Source organism: Trachypithecus francoisi, unplaced genomic scaffold (genome assembly GCF_009764315.1).
Source record: "Trachypithecus francoisi isolate TF-2019V2 unplaced genomic scaffold, Tfra_2.0 Lachesis_group17, whole genome shotgun sequence".
NCBI lineage: Eukaryota > Metazoa > Chordata > Mammalia > Primates > Cercopithecidae > Trachypithecus > Trachypithecus francoisi.
In genome coordinates, this window is record NW_022681462.1 from 5877807 (window position 1) to 5905618 (window position 27812).

The window sequence follows — 27812 nt, forward strand, 5'->3', positions numbered from 1 at the left end:
CTAGCCGGGCGACGAGGCGGGCGCCTGTAGTCCCAGCTACTCGGGAGGCTGAGGCAGGAGAATGGCTTAAACCCGGGAGGCGGAGCTTGCAGTGAGCTGAGATCCGGCCACTGTACTCCAGCCTGGGTGGCAGAGCAAGACTCCGTCTCAAAAAAAAAAAAAAAAAAAAAAAAAAAGAAAGGAGCATTTGAGCTACTCCTGGTTCTCAGATTTTTGGACTCTGGGACTTACACTAGCAGGTCCCATCTCCCACCCCCTTTTTAGCCCTTTAGACTTAAAGCAAATTACACCACTGGCTTTCCTTGTTTTCCAGCTTGTAGACAGCAGATGATGAGACTTTTGGCTTCCATAATCACATAAGAAATTCTCACAGTAAATCTCTCTTCCTCTTTTTCTCTCCATGTATCCTATTGGGTCTTTTTCCTGGAGTACCTTGACTAAATACAGAGGTTCACCTAACTGTGACAGAGAAATTATGTCTTCTCTTCTAAGGGATAATGGCATTTTTTTTCTGCTGAGCAACAGCTTTGGCATAACAATAATATGTTACCTATTAGAATAATTACAAAATTTAGGATCTCCAATTGCAAAGGCTTGGTATGAATTTGAATCTGCACTGATGCTTCTTTTCCTATCTTCTTAGCCTATCAAGATTTACACTGAAAAACAAACAGGTCTGTTGCTTGCAGTTAGTTTTATCTACTTCTCAGGACTTTTACTCAGTTTTTTTAAGCTATGGAGAAAATGCAAAATACCATTCACATTGTAATTAAATAATTATTGTAATCTTCTTTATTAAGGTCGTCCTGCTTTTCTCTTGTCACTATAAACTTTAAATCTGAAACCAGAAACCATGTATTTTACTAAGAAAATTTTATAATAAGTTCATAATACTTTTGGTAATGTGTAAAGTCTGCCTGTTTCTGACTTCAAAACTATAAACAGATTTTCCAATAATTCTTTTTCGTGTGCGTGTGACAGAGTTTTGCTCTTGTTGCCCAGGCTGGAGTGCAATGGTGCAATCTTGGCTCACAGGAACTTCCACCTCCCGGGTTCAAGCGATTCTCTTGTCTCAGCCTCCCAAGTAGCTGGGGATTACAGGCGCATGCCACCACACCTGGCTAATTTTTGTATTTTTAGTAGAGACAGGGTTTCATCATATTGGTCAGGCCGGTCTTGAACTCCCGACTTCAGGTGATCTGTCTGCCTCAGCCTCCCAAAGTGCTGGGATTACAGGTGTGAGCCGCCGCACCCAGCCTGATTTCCCAGTAATTCTTTAAAGCTCTATTAGAATCCTAATACTGTTTGTGGCCAAGTTTTTACGATGGCAATTAGATAGTATAAGCTATTTTTCTAACAGAGTGATATTCTAGTGGTCTATTTGGCGTTTTAACCTTCTGTGATAGGTTGGTTTATTGGAAACTATTGCTCTGGCATGCTTACACAATCCATTTTTCTGCTTAAATTGAAAAATCAATGAAAACATTTTTCAGTTTCTTTGGAGTTGAGCTCTAATTTACAATAGTTTTGCTATTTAACATTTTTTTGAATGAGCTATTCACTAACTAATCTTTCCTGTTTCACAGAACTGTTATATTTTAGCTGCTTAAATTGCACCACAATTACATTTCCTTCTTCCATTTAGTTTCTTTTGACCATTAGCTTACCCCCCGACCCACGACAATCACTGAAGAAGGGAGGTCATGTGATTGAAGTTCAGAACAAAGCCCTGCACCTTTTTTTTTTCTTTTTTGAGATGGAGTCTCATTCTGTCACCCAGGCTAGAGTGTAGTGTGCGATCTTGGCTCACTGCAACCTCTGCTTCCCAAGTTCAAACAATTCTCCTGCCTCAGCCTCCTGAGTACGTGGGATTACAGGCATGTGCCATCACCCCAGCTGATTTTTGTATTTTTAGTAGGGACAGGGTTTCACCATGTTGGCCAGACTAGTCTTGAACTCCTGACCTCAAGTGATCTGCCTGCCTCAGCCTCCCAAAGTGCCGGGATTACAAGCGTGAGCCACCATGCCTGGCCAAAACCCGTCATCTTCGCCAGCTTGTATGGGAGGACTTTTTCTCTGGCTCCCTCCCTGGATTAAGATTCTTCTGATATTCCAGGTCATGAACTGTTTTAACAAAAGGTTCCCACAGCTTTTACTGCAAAGTTTAATTCATTATGAATGACTGGAATTTTCTGCCTTGCTTGTTGAGTGGAGTTGTATTCCAGACTACTTCCTGACTATACAGTTTACCAAAGTCTGAAGAATGAAAAAGCTTGGAGATTCAGTGTCAGTCCCAGATAAGTCATTTTTGAATCCATCTTAAACGACAGTTCATTAAAAATGTCAATTTTGCCAAAAATTAAGTTGTTCAATATAAAATAATGGGTCAGGATGAAATCCAGGCACATCTCTGAGAAAGATTAGTAATGAAGTGATCATCATGCTGCAGAAGTGTGTGATGGCAAAGCCTCAGAGGTTATACCTCAGCACCTTCACTTCTTTTTTGTCAACCCTTTCTATTTAATCCATCTAACACAATTCTTTGTTCAGCAAAAAGTGTAGGAAGTGTCCAAGGTGTCCTGTTCTCTTGTGATAGGTAGACACATGTATTCAGAAAGCAGTTTCCAGTGTTAATGTTACCGGAATAATGAGAGGAAACCTCTCTCTGCATTCAGTTATTTCAGAAGCATCATCAACTTTGATCAGTTTCATTTTGGTACATGGTACCTTCCTACTGAAAATAATGGTATATGCACATGTTTGTACAGATGCATGTGTATAGGCGTGTACTTGAATAGGTATCTGTGTGTGTGCACATGTGTTGCATAAATAGCTAGAATAAACCAGGCAAGAAAAGGGGTATTTAGCCTGCATAGGCAGGTTTCTAAAGTGTCTTTTAGTTATTTCTCTTGGGATATTCTTTTCTTTTTTAGAAGTGGGATCTTTTGATATCACACATTTACAAATTGTAAAAATACAGTTCTGAGGATTCAACAGCAAACTCTGAAAAACAGACTTATACTGCTCTTTGTAATTTTGGTATATGAGAAAATATTGGGATACATAAGTTTTCAGAAAATAGTATAAATGTTCATTTAATGGCATGCTGGTGTGAATGTATGTACAAGAGGAGGGCTTTGCTGCAAAATGTTTCACAAGGGAAATCTAACGTCATCATTGAGTAAAAATTCTTCAGTAACCCGGGTTGTGACAGACTTGGTCTGCAAGGTGGGCAGTGAGTTGGACCCCAAGAGTTGTTTCCCACTTTGGATTGTGTTCTGTGGCTTCACTCGAGTAGGATTAGATTCCTCACAACACACAAAGCTGTTCAGAGTGAAAATTTATTTCACCACTTTCCCCACAACGATTTAACTATATGCAGTTCCAGCTCCTGTCATGATTCTCATTTTAACTAGGCACACGTAAAAGCACATGCAGTTTTTATGGCTGTCTTGGATTCCCTTCCCTACTTCACTCTTACTTCACCAACAGTTCAAGTCTCAGCTAGTTATCAGTTCTCAATGGGCTCTCAGTAAACTCTGTTCTTTCTTCCTGGGTTCCTGAGAACTATGACTTTTCCTTCTCACTTATCTAGCTCCCTCGAGCTTCTCTACTTTGCGACAAGATCAGAAAACTCTTCTTTTAAATCACCTGTACCCAACTAAGTGACTTTCTTGGATTCTAAAAACAGATTTGAGAAGGATAATTTCTAGCCAAGGAAATGTCCAAGATAAGATGGATTGCTCAGTCCTTCTTCCTTCATCTTATTTTACAGAAGTTCATCAAAAGCCTTGAGTTTCTTCACAGTATCAGAGAGCTCACATCAATATTTTCTAGCCTTACAGAAAGACAAATACAGCATGATCTCACTTAAATGTGAAATCTGAAAAAGTCAAACTCATAGAAGTAGAGGGAAAAATGTGGTTACCAGAGGCTGAGGGTGGGAATGGAGGGAGATGGGGAAGATGTTAGTCAAAGGGTACAAAGTTTCAGTTAAACAGGAAGATTTTGAAATCTGTTGCACAGCATGGTGACTATAGTTAATAATAATGTGTATATTTCAAAACTGCTAAGCAAGTAGATTTTAAATATTCACACTGCAAAAAACAAGTGAAGTAATGGTTATGTTAATTAGCTTGATTTAATCATCCCATGGTGTATACATGTATCAAAACATCACATTGCATCCCATATATATGTATATTTTTCAATTAAAAATAAAATTATAAAAACAAAACTATTTTTCAGCCTTATGATTATCTGACCTCAAGTATCATAAATATTAACATTTTCCCAAAGTGTATTTTCATTTTATTCACCATGAGATTTCTGAGGAAGGATATATTTGATACAGAAATACATTCCCTGGTTAAATGGCTTATTGGGAAATAAAAAATAATTCTAGTGTTCCCAATTACTAGTCTTGCTCTAGGAATAACACCAACTTGTTTAGTCACTAATATTTATGGAAAACCTAGTAATCCAGGATATAAAGAATAGGTTTTATGAATCCTTCCTTCAAGTAGCATAAGCTTAAAACGGGGACAAAGTATCTGAGACCTCCGTGTTAAAGGGACAGAACAGTCTCTTTCAAAAATTACTCATGGACCACACTAATATTGTATAACATTTATAGTTGGGAAATATACCTTATACACACATGGTACTCGATAACTTATTTTCAAGGATGGTTTAAGTCTGAGTTCTCCTATGATTAAAATCTATTCATTTATACAAACAACATCTACTGATTGCGTATTCAATAATAAGTAAAACAGAATGCAGTTCTGGAATATGTTCAGACAGAGCAAGATGAACTCATTAGCATTTTGGTGGAGTTACTGAGGATGGAACCAGTCATAGATGTTTGCTCTGCAGAGTGGTTCACTGACTTGGTTTTCTTCCCCACCTTATCTTGCTAGCATTCCAGTCAGAAGCACACTGTTTCTGGGGACCTCTCCTGGGAAATCATTCTAGGACAGATGGAACGTGGACATGATACAATGCTTCTCTTTTGTTCTGTGCAGCTACCGTATGATTACTTCCTCTGATGTTTGGATGTTAATTTCCTTGTCAGATTTCCCAGTGTCTCCTCAGCATTCTCTCCCAAATGCCCCATTCCAGGGAGGAAACAGACTTTTGTCCTTAACCACATTTCTGAGAACACGTTTTCTTCTTCTGTCCAAATATGTATTTTAGTAACTTGTGGTGCTACCTGTGTCACATCTACTTTTGGCAATTCATCATGTACTTCTAGTGATGTCCCATTTTACTTTATCGAACTGTTGTTTTTTCTTTTATTGTTATTTGATAACTCATGGGACAATTATGACAACTTCCCTAAGGACTGTGAGCATTCCTTCCTTCTACTTTGACTCTATTAAGCTACAACAGAAAGTGGTTCTCAAACTTGACTGAATTCACTGAACTCGAATGGAATGGAATGGTTTTGTGTTCCATTTGATCAATTTCACTTGCAATACTGCCTAGTTACCTTGGACTGGGATAGATGTGCAATCATTTGAAAGGTAGTTGAAGTTTTAAAATTTGACTTAGTGCAAATCTCAAGCTTTTTAGTCTATTTAGTATACATTTATATACATTGATTAACTGTTTCTTCTTTTAAACTGTAGTTATGCTAATAGCTCGGCATTCGGCCTTCCTTTCATGTCATTTATTCACTTCATTTTTATTAAATGTTTACAAATCATTTCAGTTTAAACTACAAACCTGCAATTCTTTTTAAATTTCTGCAATGACAGCATTTTCTTTTGCCAATATTTGAAATGCAGATTTTTTCTTGATCAGTTTTATTTTGAGTGTGCAATTTGCAATTACCTCCTGGAAAAAGCAACATGCTAATGAATTTCAGATGCGGTATGAATTACTTATTTGTACATTCGTGCAAAATGTAACACATTGGGAAAATTTTTGTTTATTCTTCGGTTTCAAAGAATAAAATTGTGCCAGCAATTCAACACGTGAAAAAGCAATCCTTACAAAATGGGGCAACTTGCTGATTTCAGGGAATATAGCTTGAGACTTCCTGCTGGAGAAATAAATAATGAGCCAGTACCAGTGCACTTTCCTGAAGTTACCCGGGCTTGCAATTCTACTCTAATCTACTTCTTCTTGCTTCAATAGGGAGGAGGAAATTCATTCCACAGATTAAATGTTAATTAGTCTTAAAAAGAATCTCCTCGTCTTTGATAGGAAGTAAATTTCTGATAAAGTTTAAATTGAAAGAAGATGCTTATGTGAATATTCTTCAAATATCTGATATTCACAGAGTCTAAATGGAAAGAGATGGTTAGCTGTGCATCTGATATTGAAAGGATCTCATATCACTTTGGTGACTGAAGGATGCTTTTACAGTCAAAGTCAGAGTCAACCTCCTTCTCTTTTGTGGTTCTACACCAACTGAACCGCCAAACAGCATCGCCTCATCTCACAAGTTTGTGCCGTGTACTTAAGGAGGAGCCTTATAAAAGATATAGGTATCACTTAGCACCAGTCATTGCCATAGCCAGAACAAAAATTAGAGTCTCACCTACTGACAATTTAAGAATAGTTATATGATTGCATATTTGTAGATTTTATAGAGATGTGTATCCTGTTTTCTTGTTAATATGTACCCTTTTCCTTTAGATTGCATACATCATATCCTTGGTTCAGGGATACAGTCTTAATCAGGACTCATGGCCACCCATGTTTAGGAATCAGAGTACTGACGATGACAGTAAGAAGAGTGAGAAAAGTTAAAATAGAAATACTAAGTTACCCTAGAGGCAGAATGTATATTTTTGATGTTTTTTTTCACTGCTTCCCATATCCCATGTGAAGTATTCTGACCCTTCCCTCTGATTTATATAGCAGAAGTTAAGATTAAGTTAAGGCATTGGTTCTCAGACTTGAGGAGGCATCAATATTATGGGATTGTTAAAACAATATATAGTTATATAACTATATGTAGTTATATTGTTATAACAATATATTTAATTGTCTTATTATAACAACATATGTTATATAATATATATAATCCCAGAACCAGATTGCTGGTCCTGGCCCCAGAGTTTCTGATTCAGTCGATCTGGGGTGGGACCTGGGAAATTTGCATTTCTAATAAGTTATCCGATGATGCTTGATGCATCTGGTCTAGGGACTACACTTTGAGAACCATTGAATTAGGGAGGTGCGTAGCACAGTCTTGCTGCGGGAGAGCGATCATACTGACCTCTTTTATCCTTCCACCTCAAACGGTTGTCATTCAATTTTTATGAAGGAATTTTAAGAACACTTTCTGACTGTTTATGAATCAGATACATATAAATACTGTTCACAAATGCATAGTAAAATGACATAAATTGACTAGAAATTCAATGGCTGCAGTATATTGAAAAGTAAATTATGAAACAATGCTAGATTTTTTTTTTTTTTAAGAATAAATCAATCACTTCTATACACTGCATCGGCTTATTTGAAAAATAATTAAGTCTCCCCTGTAAACTCAACTCTTATCCATTTACATAACTTTAGAGAATTTTCAGGTACTTGAGGTAATTAACAACTAAAAACAATGAAGAACTGTAAGCAGGCTAAATGCCCATTTTTCTTACTGCTTGACTTTTTTTTTTTTTAAGGTTAACATCATGATTTACTCAATTGTAGTCTTCCTTTTGCAAAATGTCTATTTTCTGAGTTCACAGTTCTTCACTGGGCTGTATAATTATATGGAAGAATAGTTAGGCATTTCCTTACAAAACTAACCCATGCAGCCAGCAACCCTAATGACATTAATGAGAATCAACAAAAGAGGCAGTGTTTGAAAGCTGTTTGGTAATGACAATGCCAGGTATCTAATTGGTTACACTATGATTTTCTAATTCTCTTCTGGATATGAGATCATTTAAGTTTAAAATGAAAGAAGTCAAAGAAAGATATCCCTAGCATCTGAGAAGCTGTATATGTTACTTCAAGTTCCTCTTTGCAAATATAGATGTACAGATAATAACTTCTTTCCTTTTCAAAAGAGTAGTTTAGTTACCCTTATGTTTATAAAGAAATGTGTAGAATATAATGGATGATCCCTAAGACTATAGAGGTTTTTAAATTTTAACCCTATGTACACTGTAATTTGTTCCTTTAGACTTTACAGGAGGCAAATATGTATTTTTTAGTGTTCTAATCCCTCCTGTATCACATGTAATAATGATAAAATAAAATGATTGAAAATATAGCTGAAAGTTGGGAAAAAAACATTTGGCAAACTGAAAAATTTATAGGTGAAACATAGTATTTAATTTGGCTGTGTGGTGAAATTTTTTCCATGTGGGAATGTGAAAAGATTACTAACTTTCCCATGGTATGACACAATTGACACATAACTAAGTGTGCAGGTTCTAATGTCCAGTTATCCTACGCTTAAAACATCTAAAACAATGTAGAAACCTGCTCATTGGCAAACTGGCAAATGGGATCCCAACAACTGCAAAGACAAATTCTGTCCAGCTACTTAAAAATCAATGCAGTTTGTCTTTTGAAAGTACAAAATAAATTGTAAAAATAGTCTCACTGGACAAGCAATGCCCCAACCTGAAAAAAATGGCTCTAATGTTAGGACTTCTTCACTCTTGTCTGTGAGGTGCAGGCGATATGGCTATGTGGGTATGCTAGGGGCTCAACCATCCTATTTGCCTGGGATGAAGGCATTTCCAGGAACATGGAGCTTTTGGTTTTGAAACCGGAAAGTCCTGGTAGACAGAGATGGTGGAAACCCTAGGGTATGTTTTTTTCCTATTTCTCAATGATACTTTATACAATATAAGCCAGGTACTGTACTCGATTTGGTTTCACAATCAACTTTATTGGGCGTTAGTACTGAGTTCACTTCTTGATGGCACAGTTTCTTTACCAAGTTAGTAGTCATGCCTGTAAATCCTAACAGAGTTTAGTAGCGGCTTAATTACCAGCTATGCAAAATGCCCGGTGTTTTAATTTTTTTAAAGTTCAATTAAACAAACAAGTTTCTTCAATTAGGGCAATCAATGCTTTCTCTTTCTTGTCAGTTCCCAAATGACTTTTTTTTTTTTTTTTTTTAAATACAGGAATGGAAGTCTTAGAAAGTTATATATGATTTAAAAAAATCCTTTCTCAACTTTATCTGGTAATTTCTAACTCCATCTCCTTTAGAAAGATTATATGGAGACTATTGCCAGACACAGTGGCTCAGGCCTGTAACCCCAGCACTTTGGGAGGCTGAGGTGGGTAGATCACCTGAGGTCAGGAGCTGGAGACCAGCCTGGCCAACATGGTGAAACCCTGTCTCTATTAAAAATACAAAAATTAACAGGGTGTGATGGTGCACGCCTGTAGTCACAGCTACTCGGGAGACTGAGGCACAAGAATTGCTTAAACCCAGAAGGCGGAAGTTGCAGTGAGCCAAGATAGCACCACTGCGCTCCAGCCTGGGTAACAGCGCGAGACTCTGTCTCAAAAAAAGAGAAAGATTATATAGAGACTATGCAATAAAGGTGTAGAAAACTAAAGGTGAGCCATCAACAGGTTATAATATATTCCCCATTCATTCAACTTCTTTTTGGTGTAGATGAGTATCTGTTGTCTTTGAGGCAGATGGTATCTCATGGAAACAATTAATTTTGAAAACTCTATCTATACGTGGCTCCAGGTATGTAACACTGAAATGATCTTCATTTTATAGATGCCAAGAATAATGTCAGTCATGGGAAACTCTCAGTGTTACTGGCTCCCACAGCATGATCCTCATTTAGCAAAAACCCTGAAAAACACTTGCTCACTATGACCTGATCTTTGAATGTTATGTTGCATTTCGAACTCCTTGTTTTTGTACAGAACTGAAAACCCCCCAAAAAATACATGACAAGGAGTAAAAATATCATGTTTTCATTCAACAATTAAATGGACAGCTATTTAAAATATATATTTATAAAATAGTGTACATTTAAAATATCTAGTGGTATTATTTAAATTATTTAGAAGCCATCTGTGACTGGTATAGTGCATTCAAAGGCACAATTGATTTGAAGACTGAAACACAGTACAGATTTCAGTTCTTACATTTAAAATGTCCTCAGTTTTAGGTTATATAATGATAAACTATACCTGCTGAAAAATATACACAGAAAACAGAAATAATTTTTATGCAAATAAGACTCATCTGTAAGATTCATTTATTCTATCCAGTAGACCATAGGAAATGTGTCTGGATTACTGGGCATAAATATGCAACATTTAAAAGGGAGTGGAGATCTTTATTAAAACAGAAGACTCCTCAAACTCCATGATGATGTCAATAATATAGGTCCTTGGAGCACATTATTGTTCTAAACAGAGGTCCCCATACTTCCACATTGGTGCTAAAACATTATTTTGTGCTGCTGGCCTGGAATGAGAATGTCATACATCTGCAGGCAATTAGAAGAAGCTGGACTGCATGTTTGATTAGCTCAATAAGAAACGGGCACAAGTGTGACTCGACTTATGTTAGTCAAATTCCCTAGACAGATTATCCTGTTGTTATCATATGAAATAACCCTCTTTTATCAACAATTAAGTAAATCCACATTTATGGGCACTTTGCAAAATTGTGAGGTGGGAAGAAATCCAACTTAAGCCTTAGGCCTTCCAAAAAACTTTTAACCCTGCTTTCAATGGTATAGACACCAATCCCAAATTTTAGAAACTGGCTGAATTACACAGAACAATTTGGGTTGGAAATAACCTATGTGCGCACAGTCAACAGGTATGTATTTAGCATATTCCATAAGCAAGGCACTTAATAGTCTGCTTATAACTAAAAAAAATTGCCCAAAGAAGTAAGAACTATAAATGTTTTACTATGTGAAACGTAACTTAGTTAGGTAGTCTAAATATTTTCGAGAAAAGTTAAATAGGATTTTATTCTTATTAATCACAGTACAGTTTCTGCCATAACCAATGCATGTTGTAAGTCTTGAATATATTTTATTCTAGGACCTCTTTATTTAGTTCTGGGCATTGTTCTTGAATTCAACCATAAATGTCAATGACTACAAACTACTTTGGGAAATGACTCATTCATTTATCTGTTTTTTTTTTTTTTCTCCCAAGTACCATTAAAATATACATCTAAAGTATTCAAAATAATTCAGTATATAAAAGTTGATACTTAAGAATTTTTCAGCAAAATTGTTTGATTTTGGGAAAAATACCACCAAACTTTCCAGTCTAGTTATATAACTAAATAACACAATTAAAAGCTGGTATATCTTAAATAAACTCAAGATTTTTTTAATCAGTATTAACCCAAATACATGTATAAGGGTAACCTCATCGTTTTATCTCCTTGACATAATCCTTAAATTCAATATCAGAATATCAAGCAGATGCTGAAGCATTCATCATCAATACTGGAATTCTGACTCATGACAGTAACACAAAACAGATGCTAATACCATGCACCCTCTGAAAAGTGACACCGTCACAACATGGGTTAGGTCTTGATGTGGGGTACTTACAACTTACAAGCAAAATATGAAATAAATAACTTAGAGCATGACAAGTTTCCTTACTTCTTTTTTTTTTTTTTTTTGAGACAGAGTCTCACTCTGTTGTCCAGGCGGGAGTGCAGTGGCATGATCTCGGCTCACTGCAACCTCCACCTCCCAGGTTCAAGCGATTCTCCTGCTTCAGTCTCTCCAGTAGCTGAGACTACAGGCATGTGCCACCATTCATAGAGAATTTTTGTATTTTTAGTAGAGATGGGGTTTTGCCATGTTGGCCAGGCTGGTCTCGAACTCCTGACCTCAGGTGAACAGCCCTCTTCAACCTCCCAAAGTGCTGGGATTATAGGTGTGAGCCACCATGCCCAGCCCCTTGCTTCATTTTTAAGCCATTTAAATGCGAGTATCTTTTATACAGAAGATAAAACTAAACACGGGTGAATAAGGGGCACAAGAAAATGCATCTTTCATTTAATGTAGCAGCTCAGTGGTCTCTATTGAAACCCTTAGTGTTAAGGGAGGAAGGTGCTCTCTTCCTCACACATGACCAGTTAGAAAGTGAGAACTGTTGGACCCTTTCCATTGACTCACGTGTGCCATACATGTATGTGGTGGTGACATGGAGTTCTGCACTATGGGGTCTACCTAGTCAGCCTCTGGCAGGGAGAAAGGAGTCTGGAGGCTCCTATGGCCCCATTTCAGTAACACAATCTCCACACCAGGCTGCTCTGAAACGGTTTGCTAAGAAGGAAAGGGAAACAATCTCTTAGCACAGTTCAGTTAGCTAATATCCTACATGTCTTCAAAGCCCCAGATTCTTATCACTTTGCTACTATGAGCTTATAGCTGTTTCTAGAATACACAGTGATGTGTATGCTCTGTGAAAATAAACAGAAAAACCTAGGCAGATGATGCCATGGTGCAATTGATATAAGTGAAATGTGGTCAAATGAGAGCTTTAAACGAGATATAAATGTGAGTGGGGGAGAGTCCCTCCAAGGTAATGAGAAGCAGGAGCCCCATTTCTTTATTCCTGAATGAGGAAAATAAGTCTGTGGCAAGTTCAATGAAAAGAAACATGAGAAACCAAAGGGGTACATCTGTGGAGTAGCTTGACAGCATAATTTCAAATTCCCAATGAATAACCTGACAGCAACTTTTGCCAGCTGTGACTTTGGCACCTGCCTTCCTGGGTTGGAAGGTCAGCTCTGCACTTAGCACCTGTGTGACGTCTGGTTCTCAAACTTGGCCGCACATGAGGAACTGAAAAAAAAGCCGATGCCTGGAACCCACCCTCAGAGACTGTGATTTAACTGGGCTGGGGTGTAGCTTGGCCATTGAGAAGTTTTAAAGATTCCCAAGTAACTCTAAATATGGGCAGCTAGGGTTGGGAACCACTGATGAACTTTCTAAGCCACAGTTTCCCATTTCTAAAACAATGATGACACCTACAGCAACTACCCTTTAGGAATATTGTGATGATTAAATATGATAATGCAGACAAAGCACTTAGCATGATGTCTGGCATGCGGGAAGTCCTTAATAAATGTGAATTATTATCATCCTCACCACGAGGTGCACTTGGGCAAAAGCTCTCAATGGTTAGGAAAATAAGTTATTCCTACCTTGGCACACGTTGTGTTCGCTTTGCTCGTAGCCTGCTGCACATTGGATACGGTGGGAAGGGTTGGAGGGAATGCGCTGAGGGTCAGCTGGGTTCCGCCGGATGACAAAGTTATTTCGGCCAGTCTGCACTTCAGGGCCTGCGACTGCAGCAGCACTGGCCACAAAACCACCCCCGGGCAACACTCCACTGGTTGCCATGCTGCTGGCAGCTACAACCCCGGTGGTTGCCCCTGAGGTTCCTTCTGCTGGTGGTGTTTCCTGCTGAGGCTGTTCATTATTGACAATAATCTGGGCTGTTTTCGGAAGGCAGAGGTATCCTCCATAGTGGTTGACGCATTTCATTCCACCTTTACAAGCGTCTGGGACAATGTCACATTCATCAATATCTGTGGTCAGTAATAAAATAAGTCAGGAATCTTCTAAGAAGGAAAAATCAAACATGTAAATATAATGCTTATGCCTTTTTGGTATAACACAGACAGAATAGGAAGAGTGACACAAGAGATGAAGACAGAAGGCAATGATCACATGGGAAGTCTTTGAAGCTGGCTCACCTTTGCATTGCTGTCTCACAGGATCCCACTCATATCCATCAGTGCATTGCTGCAAAGAAAACATCAAAGGTGGGGCCAGGAGACTGTTAATTGGTGTGTCCATTCCCTAAGAAATCACTCTAAAAGCTTCATTCTTATCGCAACAATCCTTGCGCTAAAGTCTTAGCTATACGATGAGATGGGTGGTTTAGCATTCTATCGCTTTTTTTTAAAAGACAACTCTGTGCGTTGGACAACTTCAGGGGTCCATTCTCAATCATCAGCTGCCTAAACTCTTCCGTTGTTTTTGGTACAGTTGCCCAGTACCATCTTCTTTTCTGTTTTGAGACTAATCTTCTCCAACTTCTCTGACTGCTCTTTATTAATTTGCCTTTTTCCCACATTGTAAATGTGAAAAAAAAGAAGACCAAATTCTCTCTTTCCTTGCCCTCTCCCCCGCCCCCGTCCCCAACCAGCTCTGGGCTCTTCTCTCTCTCTCTAAATCCTCTTACAGCATGCAAGCACCTAGCTTTCTTTACCATTCTTACCTCCATCTCACACCCTGGCCTGTTCCCTAGCTTCAGTTCCTAGGGAACAAATGTGTTCCTCCTAGCAGTTCCCAGCTTCAGTCTCCTCTCTAGTTCACCCACTGAACAAACAGCCTATGGAGCACCTTCTGAAACCAGGCAGTTTTAGGGCCTGGGGATGCAAAGATGATGCAGACTTTGTCCCTGTCCTCAAGCAGCTCAAAGACCAGAAGAGGAGACAGATAGGTAGACAAGTTGCAGTAAGATGGCAGGTGCCTTCTACAAGTGTACACGGGAAGGAGTGATGGACTCTGCTCCGGGGCATGGGTGAGCATGGCAGGGCAGAAGGGAAGGCTTGACAGAGGAGGTGACAGTGAATCAGGCTTTACAGGATGAGCAGGATTTTTCCAGATGAATGTGGGAATTCTAGGAAGACAGGCTAGTGTGACAAAGGCATAAAATTGTTGAAAAGGGAAGGAGCTGCAAGGAGTTCTGGGTAGGTGGAGGACGAGGTTACAGAGGTAGCAGAGCCAAATCAAGAAAGCCTTTCTTTAGGAATGGAAGCCTGAATTCTACCCTGAAGGTCAATGAATCTCAAGCTTTATTGTGTCTAAGGATCACTCAGGGTGCTTGTTAAAATGAAGATTCCTGGGCCCACCCAAAGGATTTGATTCTGTAGGTCTGGGTAGGGGGCCTGGAATCTAAATGCTTGGCAAGTATCCCAGGTGATTCCCATACAAGTTGTCTAGGAACTACTTGAGAAATGTAGGTATAGGCAATAAGAGGCCTCTGAAGAACTTTTAAGCTCAGAAAGCAATCTGATCAGACGCTCACTTGAGAAAGTCACTGTGAGGAAGAAGCCTAAGGAAGGACTGAGCAAAAGTGGAGTAAACAAACAAATAAACTTAAATTCTTTTAATATAACTGAGAGCTGCTTATGTACACAATGGATGCTTGACAAGGAAATAGCTGAATGGAAGCCCAGAGATCCATTTAGATACTTTACTGATGTCTGAAACTTACTGGAGTGAGAACTAAATTCACTTTGTCTCTCAGACTAATTTTTTTCTTGTTTCCCAAACAGTGTTCAAGGTACTACCACCTTTCTCGAAACCCAGGATTCCAACTTTAACATTCGTGCTGAATCTCCACTTATTTTCCTTCCATCTCTGCTGACTTTGTGTCCATTTCTACATCTACCATGTAGATATAAGTCTTTTGCTGGCCCGTGAGTAGGCAAGGCCCCGTATCTCTACATGCTGCATACAGACCCCATGATGGTCTTTCTTGTGCTCTTGGTTATGTTGCTCCTCTCTCTGAGACCTCACAGTGACCTCCAGGTCTCTCATCATCACCATCTCTGGGTTCTTTCCACTACCCACTTCCAGCTGATCTGACCTTATCACCACCTGGATTGGTCTCAGGTGCTTTCAGCTCCAGCTTTTGATTATGCCACTCTCTGACTCAGGTGCCTCTTCAGGCTTTCTAGATCAATCCAACCGAGGTCATCACTTCCTTCAAGAACCAGCACAGAGTTCTGTCTCCTCTAATATGCCGGCACCAACATTAATCACCTCCTTGCTTTTCTATTTCCTTGGCAATTTTTTTTTTTTTTTTTGAGACGGAGTCTCGCTCTGTCGACCAGGCTGGACTGCAGTGGCTGGATCTCGGCTCACTGCAAGCTCCGTCTCCCGGGTTTACGCCATTCTCCTGCCTCAGCCTCCCGAGTAGCTGGGACTACAGGCGCCTGCCACCTTGCCCGGCTAGTTTTTTTGTATTTTTTAGTAGAGACAGGGTTTCACCATGTTAGCTAGGATGGTCTCGATCTCCTGACCTCGTGATCCACCCACCTCGGCCTCCCAAAGTGCTGGGATTACAGGCTTGAGCCACCACGCCCGGCCTTTCCTTGGCAATTTGTATAATCTGTATAATAGTATCATTTGTACTTGCTTAGGAACTTTGTAGTTTTTAACACTGTCTTTCCAGGGTAAATTCTCCAAGAGGGGGCTGAATTTTCTTAGTAAACAAATAAATTCTTTTAATAGTGTTGAGAATTGCTTATGCAGATACTTGTTGAGTAAATAGCTGAATGGACACCATATTTAATATGGAAGAGGACTTGAGGCTATTTTGTGGAGCCCTTTCTTCTGAAGAGTATCTTTCAAGCCAGGCAAAAATGGCAGTTCACTTGAATAATTTGTATGGTAAATAGAGAAGACTTGCAGTTTGTTTAGTATTTACTTCTAGACATTTAATGTCAGTGTACTATTAAGTATGCCTAGACTGAGTTTAGCTTCACCACTTGGCTATGTAGCCCTAAGCAAGTTAGACACTCTCTCAGATCTTCAGTTCTACCACTAGTAGAAGGAAGACGATGCCACTTACCTTACACATTGTCGCAAGGATCAAAGGAGACCGTGTCTCCACAGCAGGGTACTCAAAAATAGTTATTATCTTGTCCTTTAACCACGACTTATTAGGCATATAAAATTTAAAGGAGAATAGGCCCAATCTTAGCACAAAAGGTAACATATCTGGAAAATTTGTTACAATAACAATGAACCTTAGTGGTCTTAAAACTATCATGTTTAAGCCACAGGGAACCTTCTCTGGTAAAAATGAGTAAGATTTAGGTGATTAGCAAAGGGAAGGGCATAGAAGATAAGCAATTGGAAAAGAAGTAAAATCTTTTATGAGATTATTATAAAAGTGGGTAGTGAATTTAATTTTAGCTCCCTGAGAAGGCAGTAAGTTTAGTCTGAATAACAAAACATTTTCATTTTAAGATAAACAGCACATGCCTTCATTTTTCTTGCTTTATTTATCTTCAGCAGAGGAAGCAACTGCATTTAACATGAAGTTAACAAAATATTTGTATTAAGCTATTTTATTTATAGTGGATCTGAACAACAGAAAGGAACATTTGCCAGATGAATACTAACATTCTAGGGATAATGTGGTACCAAAAAGTGAGATAATGTTTATTATCAGTAATTGACATTAGTTCATTTTTAAGAGTTTTCTTTTCAGAAATTTTTCACATTCTTTCCAGTAGGATTACTTAATTTTAAACTGGGAGCAGTAGAAAAATGTGTTTTTCATATTCCAATCCAGGACAAATGTCATTTGCCTCACACTGATTAAAGACAAGAAAACACAAAACAGAGGTGCAAACAAACTCACCAGAAGTGAAGTCAGTACCGTCCTTCTCTATTCTCACCACAGCTATTTGTAGCAGCGGGAGGGGTCAGATGATCTTTTTAATATTTTATTAAACATTGGTTACACCTATGCAATTAACTAATCAAATATTACTTGGAGATATCAGAGATGCTAATTAGAAAATGCAAAACAGAGTTGCACACATTATGTTTGAAAACCACTTTAGCCAATATGCATCCTAGTAACACATAAAGTGTGTCTGCCTTTATTTATTAGAATTATCAGTTATACAAAAAAGAATGAATATACAGCCTTTATAAATTCAATAAAGGCCACTTACATGAGAATGTATGTCATGTACACAAAGGAGGCCATGTGTCTTTATGGTGTTTAATGTTCTTACTTGACTTGAGTCTTATTCTGCACGTATTGGTTTTATCTGCATGTGGTAGGAATCCAGGTTTTCCAGTTCCTTACACCCATTAATTTGTTGAATGTTTTGGAAACATGTAACTTTCTTTGGTTTTAGTTTTTAAACGGATCCCATTTTTAGCCTTGCACAAATGATTACATGTTGGTTCCTATCTTAGGTAGTGAGCCCAGTGAACTTTTGAAAGGATCAAGGGGGCAATTTACAACGAATCTTAGATATGAAGCATGAATAAAGTGTTGTTTAATTTATCACCCTCCGCACAGTATAGCCCAAATACACTGGCAGGGGTGTGTAAAATCTTTTTTTTTTTTGTCACAGAATCCCGCTGAACCGTACTTATTTCAAATTCCATCACCCCTTACCGTGTACGTGATGGTTTCTTCGGTGTCCTGTGACTTGACGAGCGCCAGAGTCAGCATAGTTAGGAAAAGGGCTTTCAACATTGTGAATCTCAAAGAAAATACAGGACAAACTGATGTTTAGTATCTGCTGCGGGGAAAGTAACAAAACTTTAGCAGTGAACACAAGCGAGGAAGGGAGGGTGGGAGAGGCTAAGGCTCCACCGTACTAAACTTCCAATCTGCTTTCTCATCTCCCCTCCCCCTCCTGAACCTTCTCGGTGGCCAACGAATAAGGCAGCAAAGACGTAAAAACTGCTGCAGAATTGCATTTCACGTTACTCCATCCTGCTACACTGTTTACATACAAAAGACATTCAGCGTGCATTTTATACTGCACCTACAAACCAGGGTGCAGAAAGAGGGGGTCGAAAGGAAAAAACAGTACATTTCAAAGGGGACGGTGCAGTTCCTGCCCCTCAACCCCACACCCCCGGGGATGGAGGTGGGGCTGCAAAACTCTCTTCTCTAGAACGTTAAGGCTTTCCCAGTATGCTCACCTTGAGCTAGCAAAGTTCCTTGCACAGATCAGCAAAAATACCTGCGAGCCAATATGAATTGCCTTGGCCTCAGGCATTTCATTTTTTAAACAAAATAACAATACAAAATTCAGAGAGCGATCTCACAGTTCCAGTAGAACACTAGACCTTCTCACATCTCTCAGAGCTTCTCACATCCCCCCGCACAACCTCTCAAAGTGGCATTTCCACGCCTTTATCTGCGCACAGCTTTGTTTAAAAGTCCCAGGTTGTGTGGAGGGGCAGCCCAAAGCGAGTGGTTCTCTTTTGTCATATCAGTCTTTGGGTCCCCGACAAGCTACCTTCGGTATCAGGCTGCCTAGGACCGGAACCAGGGATCGCACCGCCACCCGAGGTACCAGTTTCTGGCGGGCGGCCTGGTCCAGCAGGGAGATGAGGTCCCGTTTCTTAACAGCAAGCTAACGCGGCGGTCCCGTGGAGCTGCTCACCGTCCCAGCTTCTGACCAGCTCCTGTGGAATCCAGGTGCGGCTTAAATCTCGCACACTGGTCCCCTAAACTTTCAAAACTACGTTTATGGGCAAAGCCCTGCCGGCTGGTTGTGGGCGCGCACACACATGCCCATCCCAACAGATGTCACCCGAGTACTCGCACTTGCTGACAGATCGCATTCCGAGGCTGCACACCTCCACCTCCCTCTCTGCCCGAGACACCCTGCACAGTCCAGGGCCGTTCTCGAGTACTCAGCACCCCTCAGGTCACCCCACCTCACTCACTCTCCCGCGCGCGGCCCCGTGAGCACTGGGCTCGCTCGGGGCGACACCCCGTCAGGGGCTCCTACCTGCGCGGCCGCGCTGCGCTCCGGGCCCGGGCAGCGAGGGGAGTGCGCAGGGGAGGGCAGCCCCGTGGGTCTGATCTGGCGAAGTCTGGCAGCGGCCGCGGCGGCAGGAGGAGGAGGAGAAAGGGAGGGAAAGGGGGAGGGCGAAGGGGGGCGGAGGAGAGAGCTGAGGGAGGCGCAAGCGCTGAGCCAAGCGCTGGGAGCCCGGCGGTAGAGCGCGCAGCGCAGCGAGGTCTGCGCCCCCTGCGCCAGGGGCCTTCTCTGCCGCCCCAGCCTGCTCTCCCTTGCCAGCCCCTCGTTTCCCAGACTCGCGGGGACCCCAGGCCAGAGAGGACACGTTGACATGTGATGTCCTGGGTGTGCTTCTGCCTGGGGATACTCCCACTCTCTAGTGCGTTTTCTTGTTCTTCAAGGAACAAGAGGAGACCAGAGGGTCTCTAGAAATTGCTGTTAATTTTTTTTTCCCAATAAGTGAATGCTAGGAGAGTAAATTAACCCCATTCATAGAACTGTTTCCTTACCTTTTCTTTCAGATTTTTTTTTTTTGAGGTGTCTGCTTCCACAAATGGAGAAAAATGAGAATTCATCCATTCAACAAATGTTTGCCACCTACTGTGTGCTAAGTGTTGGGAATAGGCCAAATAGAACTTGCACTAACAAAACTGTGAGGTGGGGTTTGTTTTACGGTCTCTCAAACCTCCCTTTATGATAACAAGTGTTGGCGAGAATGGAGAAAAGGGAACGCTTGTACGCTGTTGGTGGAACGTAAATTAGTACGGAAAATTGTATGGCGGTTTCTCAAAAATCTGAAAGTAGAATTATCATATGATCCAGCAATCTCATTTCTGGGTATTTATTGGGAAGATTTGAAATCAGTATGTTGAGGAGATGTCTGTACTTTCATGTTTATTGCAGCACTATTCACTATTGCCAAGATATGGAATCAACTTAAGTGTCCATTAAGGGATAAATGGATAAAGAAAATGTGGCATATACGTGTGTGTGTGTGTGTGTATTATCTATATATATTATCTATACACACACACACACATATATATGCCTTTTTAAGGCTAAATAGTATTCCATTGTGTGTGTGTGAGTGTGCGCGTGTGTATATGAGCCCATTCTTTTGAAAAGTATCTTTCAAGCCAGGCAAAAATGGCAGTTCACTGGAATAATCTGTATGGTAAATAGAGAAGACTTGCAGTTTGTTTTTGGTATTTACTTGTAGACATTTAATGTCAGTGTACTATTAAGTATGCCTAGACTGAGTTTAGCTTCACCACTTGGCTATGTAGCCCTAAGAAAGTTAGACAGTCTCTTTGATCTTCAGTTCTACCATGATGCCACTTACCTTACACTTTGCCGCAAGGATCAAAGGAGATGGTGTCTCCACAGCAGGGTACTCAAAAATAGTTATTATCTTGTCCTTTAACCAGGAATTATTAGGCATACAAAATTTAAAAGAGAATAGTATTCCATTGTGTGTGTGTGTGTGTACGTGTGTATACACACACACACAATGGAATACTATTTAGCCTTAAAAAAGAAATTCTGTCATTTGTGATAACATGAATGGAAGTGGAGAACATCATGCCCAGTGAAATAAGCCAAATACAGGAACACAAATACCACATGTTCTCAAGTATCTGAATGTAACTTAAAACAATTGAACTCATAGAAGCAGAGAGTAGAATGGTGATTACCAGAGGCTAGGGTTGCAGGGAATGGAGAGATAACAGAATGTAAGCCTCAATTAAATAGGAAGAGTAAGGGCTGGGTGCGGTGGCTCACGCCTGTAATCCCAGCACTTTGGGTGGCCAAGGTGGGCAGATCACCTGAGGTCAGGAGTTTAAGACCAGCCTGACCAACATGGCGAAACCCCATCTCTACTAAAAATACAAAAATTAGGCACGTGCCTGTAATTCCAGCTACTCAGAAGGATGAGGCAGGATGATCGCTTGAACCCTGCGAGACAGAGGTTGCAGTGAGCTGAGATCGCCCCTCTGGGTGACAGAGTGAGACTCCATCTCAAAAAAAAAAAGACAAGATAAGTTTGATTTTTTTTTTAGATCAATTGCACGGTGTTGTGAATAAAGCCGATAATTGAGTACTGTGTATTTCATTATCACTAAGAGAGTAAATTTCAAATGTTCTCATCACAAAAAATGTCAAATATTTGAGGTGATGGATATGTTAATTAGCTTGGTTTAATTATTCCACATTGTATTAAAAAATCATAATACCTTGTACCCTATTAATATATACAACTATAATTTGTCAATATATAATAAAAAGTCTCCCTTTTTATGGCTTTCTTTTTTCATCTATAGCTTCTCTTTTCTTCACTTGTTGACTTAGTGAAATCTCCAGTACTGCTTTTTCAAAGTTGGGCATTTCACTTTCACCTTTCATACTCAGTGGAATTTCAGGAATCTGGAGAGAAAAATCTTTTTTTCTGTCTTTACCAAATCATACCACACAAATTGCAGTTACCTCTGAAGGCTCCAACTCTAAAGTCACAGTAATAGCTTGCTTCTAAGGCATCTGTCTTCTAGGAAGCAAATGGCCAAATAGATTTTCATGAATGAGACAACTTACAAACTGAAGGAGTTAAAGACTTCTTTGACTCTGTCCTTGAGCAGGAGGCAGAGCTTAGGAGGAGAGGAACAGCTCCTTTCCTTTCCTGCTGACCAAAGGTGGGAGGGTGGTAGAGACTGCAGGAGAGGGAGGTTATCAAGTGGAAGCTGCTCTCTTTATCTCTAGGGTATCCAGTGTGGGTTACCTAGACGTTGCCAGTTTGGTAGCAAGCCACACAGTATTGGACGAGATCAGAGGGGAGGTGTACAACCCTCCGTAAACATTACTTGAGTATACAGGGTTTTGGTAATGGTACCGAATATTTTTACTACAAAAATTCTAGTAAGTGTTTTCCCCAAGTCATTAATGACCTCCAGATTTTTTTAAATGAATCTTTGCTTTTTGTACAGTAAGAAGATCTGTGCACATGGTTTTTCCTGTTTCTCTTAAACTCTTTCTACCTGTTCTCAGCCACTTTTCCAGAAAAATGGGGTGAAAACTCTCAAATTTATACCTCCAGCCTGGAACTGTTCCTATATATCCAACTGCCAACTTGCTATCTTCATTTGGGCATCTAATGGATGTTTCAAACTGAATGCAACTGCTATTATCATCCCCAAACCTACTCCACCCACCTTCACCGTCTCAGTTAAAGCAATTTCATCATTGCTTTTGCTCAGATTCAGGACCATGGAGTCATCTTTGATTTCTCTTTTTCTGAGATATCCTGCATTATATCCTTCAGAAAATTCTGTTGGCTTCACCTTCAAAATATATCCAGAATGGAACCACTTCTTATCACCTCTTTTGCAACCACTCTAGTCCAAACCACCACCATTTTCCACCTGTATTATTGCAACATCCTCCTAATTGGTCTCCTTGTTTACAACCTTGTTCTCCTGCAGCCTTTTTGCAGTGGGAGTTCATATGAATGCAATCATAGAGTACATACTCTTTTGGGTCTGACTTCCTTCACTCAGCATGTTTGAGATGCATCCTTGTTATCAGGTGTATAAGAAGCACACTCCTTTTTATTGCTGAGTAGTATTCCATTGTGTGTATGTACCCTGATTTGTTTGTTTATATCTTAATAGATACTTGGATTGTTTACAAATAAATCTGCTATGGACATTCACATATAAGTCTTTGTTGGGATATGTTTTCTTTTAGATAAACACTTAGGAGTGAAATTGCTAAGTCATATGGTAGGAGTAAGTTTAACATTATAAGAAAGTGTCAAACTGTTTTATAAAGTGAGTGTGTTATTTTATGTTCTTACCAGCAATATGTGAGATTCACATATTGCCAACTCCTGGTATTGTCAGTAATTTACAATGTTAGCCAATGTGGTGGGTGTGTAAATGGTATTTCATTGTGGTTTTATTTTACATTTCTCTGATGTCCAGATGTCTCTGATGTTGAATTTTGCTTTTCGTGTGCTTATTGTCCATCAATATATTTTCTTTCAAATTTTTGTTCATTTCTTTATTTTTTGGCCTTGTTAGTTGTAAGAGTTTTTAAAAATAGTCTTCCTGTAAGTCCTCTTTAGATTTACATTTTTTGAACATTCTTTCTGGTGTTTGTCTTGTCTTTCCAATTTGTTAATGCTGTCTCTTGAGAGCAAACATTTTAAATTTTGATGATTTTTTTTTTTTTTTTTGAGTTGGAGTCTTGCTCTGTCACTCAGGCTAGAGTGCAGTGGCGTGATCTTGGCTCACTGCAACCTCCGTCTCCCGGGCTCAAGCAATTCTCCTGCCTCAGCCTCCTGAGTAGCTGGGAATACAGGTGCAGACCACCACGCCCAGCTAATTTTTGTATTTTTAGTAGAGACAGGGTTTCACCATATTGGTCAGGATGGTCTCGATCTCCTGACCTTGTGATCCATCTGCCTCAGCATCGCAAAGTGCTGGGATTATAAGAGTGAGCCACCGCACCCTGCTGGATGATTTATTTAATGGAGTCCAACTTTATGGATTCAAACTCGATGCATGGATTGAGCAGAATGCAAGTGGAGATTGCAGCAAATTCACCTTCCTAAATTGTTCTGAGCTCAGAGGAATCTGAGATTTTAAAGATTTGGGCCGGGCACGGTGGCTCATGCCTGTAATCCCAGCATTTTGGGAGGCTGAGGCAGGTGGTTTACTTAAGGCCAGGAGTTCAAAACCAGCCTGGTCAACACGGCGAAACTCCGTCTCTACTAAAAATACAAAAATTAGCTGGGCATGGTGGTGTGCGCCTGTAATTCCAGCTACTCAGGAGGTTGTAGTGAGCCGAGATCGCGCTACCGCATTCCTGGGTGATGGAGCAAGACTCTGTATCAAAAATAATAATAATAATAATAATAATAATAATAATAAAGAGAGAGAGTGAGAAAGATTTGAAGATGTATTTGGTGACAAAAATTCATAATTTTAGAAGAGATTCACAGATGTTGATGATCACACACTGAGCACTATGCTCCGTGTCTCTGTATCCCTTGGAGTGTGTGTCTGAATCAAACGTACTATCAGTGTGGCTGAGTCTTAAGAGCACTTAATCAAGGTGTAGAATAACTGTGTCCAACAGGGACCCACATTGGGTATCCCTGGCATGCTAGAGACCAAGATATGAATCACAGACTTAGCCTGCAGTTTCTGGCCATGTATCCAAACCAGGCAACATTTGGGTCCACTTGATTTGTAAAAGTATATTCTCCTAGGAAACTGCTGAAGAAGAAGCCAAGGCTGGAACCAGAATTGATGGAAAAAACCCTCTCCTTCTTACAGAAAGAATTCATTTAAAAACACTGGTATTCTTACTGAATTGATAAAAATGGATCATTGACTGCTGATAGCCCTGTAATGGACTCTTGCAAGAATAATGTTGATTAAATTATTTATTTTCTTGGACTGCTTTCTTATTGATGCGTAAAAATTCAATATTTTTGAATACCAGAATTTACCATTATTATCCATGAAAATATTCTCATGATGAATACACATTTGGATTTCTGATATACTGTATATGACTGAAACAAGTCTTTGAAAGAGATGGTTTTTAATTTTTTTTTTAGGGCTAAAATTCTGTGTTTCTATATTGTCTTTTTGTCAGTGATTTGGAGTTTGCATCAGGCCAAGAGAAGCGATGAACTTAAGTGAGCCTTCAACAGATGCTAAGTCTTTTCTTTAAAAAATCCACATTACACATAAGCAATTTTAAATTTGTACATAGAAGATAATGTGTAGTTATTAAATTGATTGCTAAAATATGCCCCCAACATTCACTCATGTGACTGGTGGCCTGCGCATTAGAAGAGGACTCATTGAAATACATGGAGGTTGGAGTGCAGCTTTGGCCTCAAAGAATATTGGCAAATTTGCATTTATGCAACATTAATTTGCCTCAAGTATGTCACTGGTAAGTTCTTTGTTTTAGTGAGTGCCAGATGTATTCTTCTTCAGAATATATTTGGTGAAACTCTCTTTCTGAATGCCAAATGGACATGAGAAAACTTTCAGTCATCTGGAGCTTGTAAATTGTTCTAAAATTTTTGGGATTTTATTGAAGGCTTGATTTCATCATAAAGCAGAGAATACCTTGGAAGAATAAAAAGCAAATCAATCAGAAATGATTGGAACCAGTAATTAGATTTTCCTTGGAGAGATAAAAATGTATGATGTAAATCCACTGCCTTGCAAAAAGATTGCTTTCTAACAAGTTATCAGATCTTACAGAGCAACTTCAGATGCGAACACAGATGTGAAACTTTTTTTTTTTATTTAATTGTTGTTTTCAGCTACAAATTCCTCCCTCTCTCTTTTCAAACTTAGATATTCCGGAAACTTCATTTGGCTAATCAAGGCTGATGGGGTTTCAGGATGATTATATTATGGAGCATGAAATTAGAAATAATATCCATGAAAATTAATAATTTTATTTCAATATGTAATTTAAAGAACTGGATCATCACTCCACTTTTGCCAGTTTGGAACCTTTTCATAGTATTTTGTTGATTTTTAGAATTTTCTTTGTTATACTTTCCAACTTTATTTTACCTTACCTGAATTATTTTTTCCTTCAGTTAGTGGATGAGAAGCACAGAAATGTTCTTCATCTGTCTTTTTGTGAATAGTTAATCTTATATCTTGATGCTGATTTCAGATAACAAAACAGATTTTAAAATATCTTTGAAAATATTTAAATTAATTTTTAGAGAACAATGGTTTAAACAAAATCATAGATATTTTGTGTTTGCTGACATTTAGAATTAAAAAAATGTATAGCATTAGTAAGACTGATTTATGATTTTTTCCTCTTAGTATGTCATATCCTATACCAGTGGAACTGCTGAGACCAAAGCCTAAAAATGGAATGGATGTTATTATTTTCTGTCTGCTCTTCAAGGAACTTTAAAGCATAAATTATTTTGATAAACTAGCATTAACTTCTAACTTCTGTCTCACTGTAGAATGTGGAAAGACTTGAAAAATAACCCACAAACTTCCCTGCTTGAAATTTATAATATGCTGCTAGCGGATATTTTATAAGAAATGGCATATTTGACTTTTATTGTTGACTAAATAGGGCAAATGTAGAAACTCTATTCAAGGTAAGAGGTTAAAAGTTTACATATCCACAGAGAGATATTGCAAGGAAATTGCTTGGATTTAAGTGTGTGTGTGTGTGTGTGTGTGTGTTTTGTAAATAACTCTGTTCAAGTAGATGCTTCAATTATAGTTAATTTTTAAAAGGGCCAAGATTTATAAAACATTTCAATTTGTTCAATTCAGTTGGAAAAATGCTGGGATCAGAAAGGACTTTTCAATCTGATTTTAAAATTGGTGAATTTCATTTTATGGTAAAAAGAAAAAAGAACAAAAAGGAGATCTTAGCAGCCATTTTCTCCAACTCCCTCATGACATTTAAAGCTTAGACGACTTGTCCAAGTTAACTCTGGTAAGTGGCAGAACCAAGAGTAGGACCACAAGTCTTAATTCCTCATTTTTGGAGCATTCCACTTCCCCACTTCCCTGCCCTATCTCTTTATTTACAGCCTCTTTTGTTTATTTGACATAATTAATCTTCCTTATCATCATCCATCCATCCAACTCACATTTGACTGAGGCATGTTTCCAGCCCTTAGGGAGCTGTTGGGTGGAGTAGACATGAATGAAATGGATGTTATCTCTCTCTTCTGCTAGGCTGTGATCTTTTGGAAGGCAGGGACTATGTTTGTCTACTTCCTTAGCAGCCCATATTGCAGTATATGCTCGACAAAGCTTCATGCAGAATGTGCTTTGCTTGGGAAATTTCTCCACCTGACCCTCTACTATGAATCCTGTTGTCTGTTTGATTTCTGTCCTATTGCTTCCTACTAGGAGTCTTCTTCTCAGCTTATACCCCCTCTGTAAGACAATTCACTGGGCCAGCCTGGCTTTAATTCTGGCATCTCTCCTAGAGATGACCTTTGACATTATTGTTGCTCAATGCTCTGCTCTGCAGACCTTGGGCTAGTGACCCTTATGTCTGCCCCTGCTGCAAACTTCCAGGACATTGGCCCCAGCCCATACTAATGCCCATGCCTCACCTGTCTGGGAGCTGAAATTGATAGTCTTATCTTTGTATTGCTGAGCAAAAGCACATGACCTGACACTTGATGGATACTCCACAAATGTTTATTAAAATAAATCATAGGCCGGGCGCGGTGGCTCAAGCCTGTAATCCCAGCACTTTGGGAGGC

General features: G+C 39.4%; 1 protein-coding gene across 1 annotated transcript in view; it reads right to left on the minus strand.

Moving 5' to 3' along the window:
• Positions 1-19915, minus strand: part of EFEMP1 (EGF containing fibulin extracellular matrix protein 1) — a 58434-nt gene extending 38519 nt beyond the window's left edge. Inside the window, exons 1-4 of the mRNA XM_033239102.1 lie at positions 19517-19915; positions 18163-18250; positions 13700-13748; positions 13145-13531 (exon numbers count right to left, since the gene is read on the minus strand). Of these exons, the coding sequence (XP_033094993.1) occupies positions 13145-13531; positions 13700-13748; positions 18163-18243 (517 nt within the window). The 5' untranslated portion in view covers positions 18244-18250; positions 19517-19915. The remainder of the gene's footprint in view (positions 1-13144; positions 13532-13699; positions 13749-18162; positions 18251-19516) is intronic.
• Positions 19916-27812: the final 7897 nt, after the last annotated feature.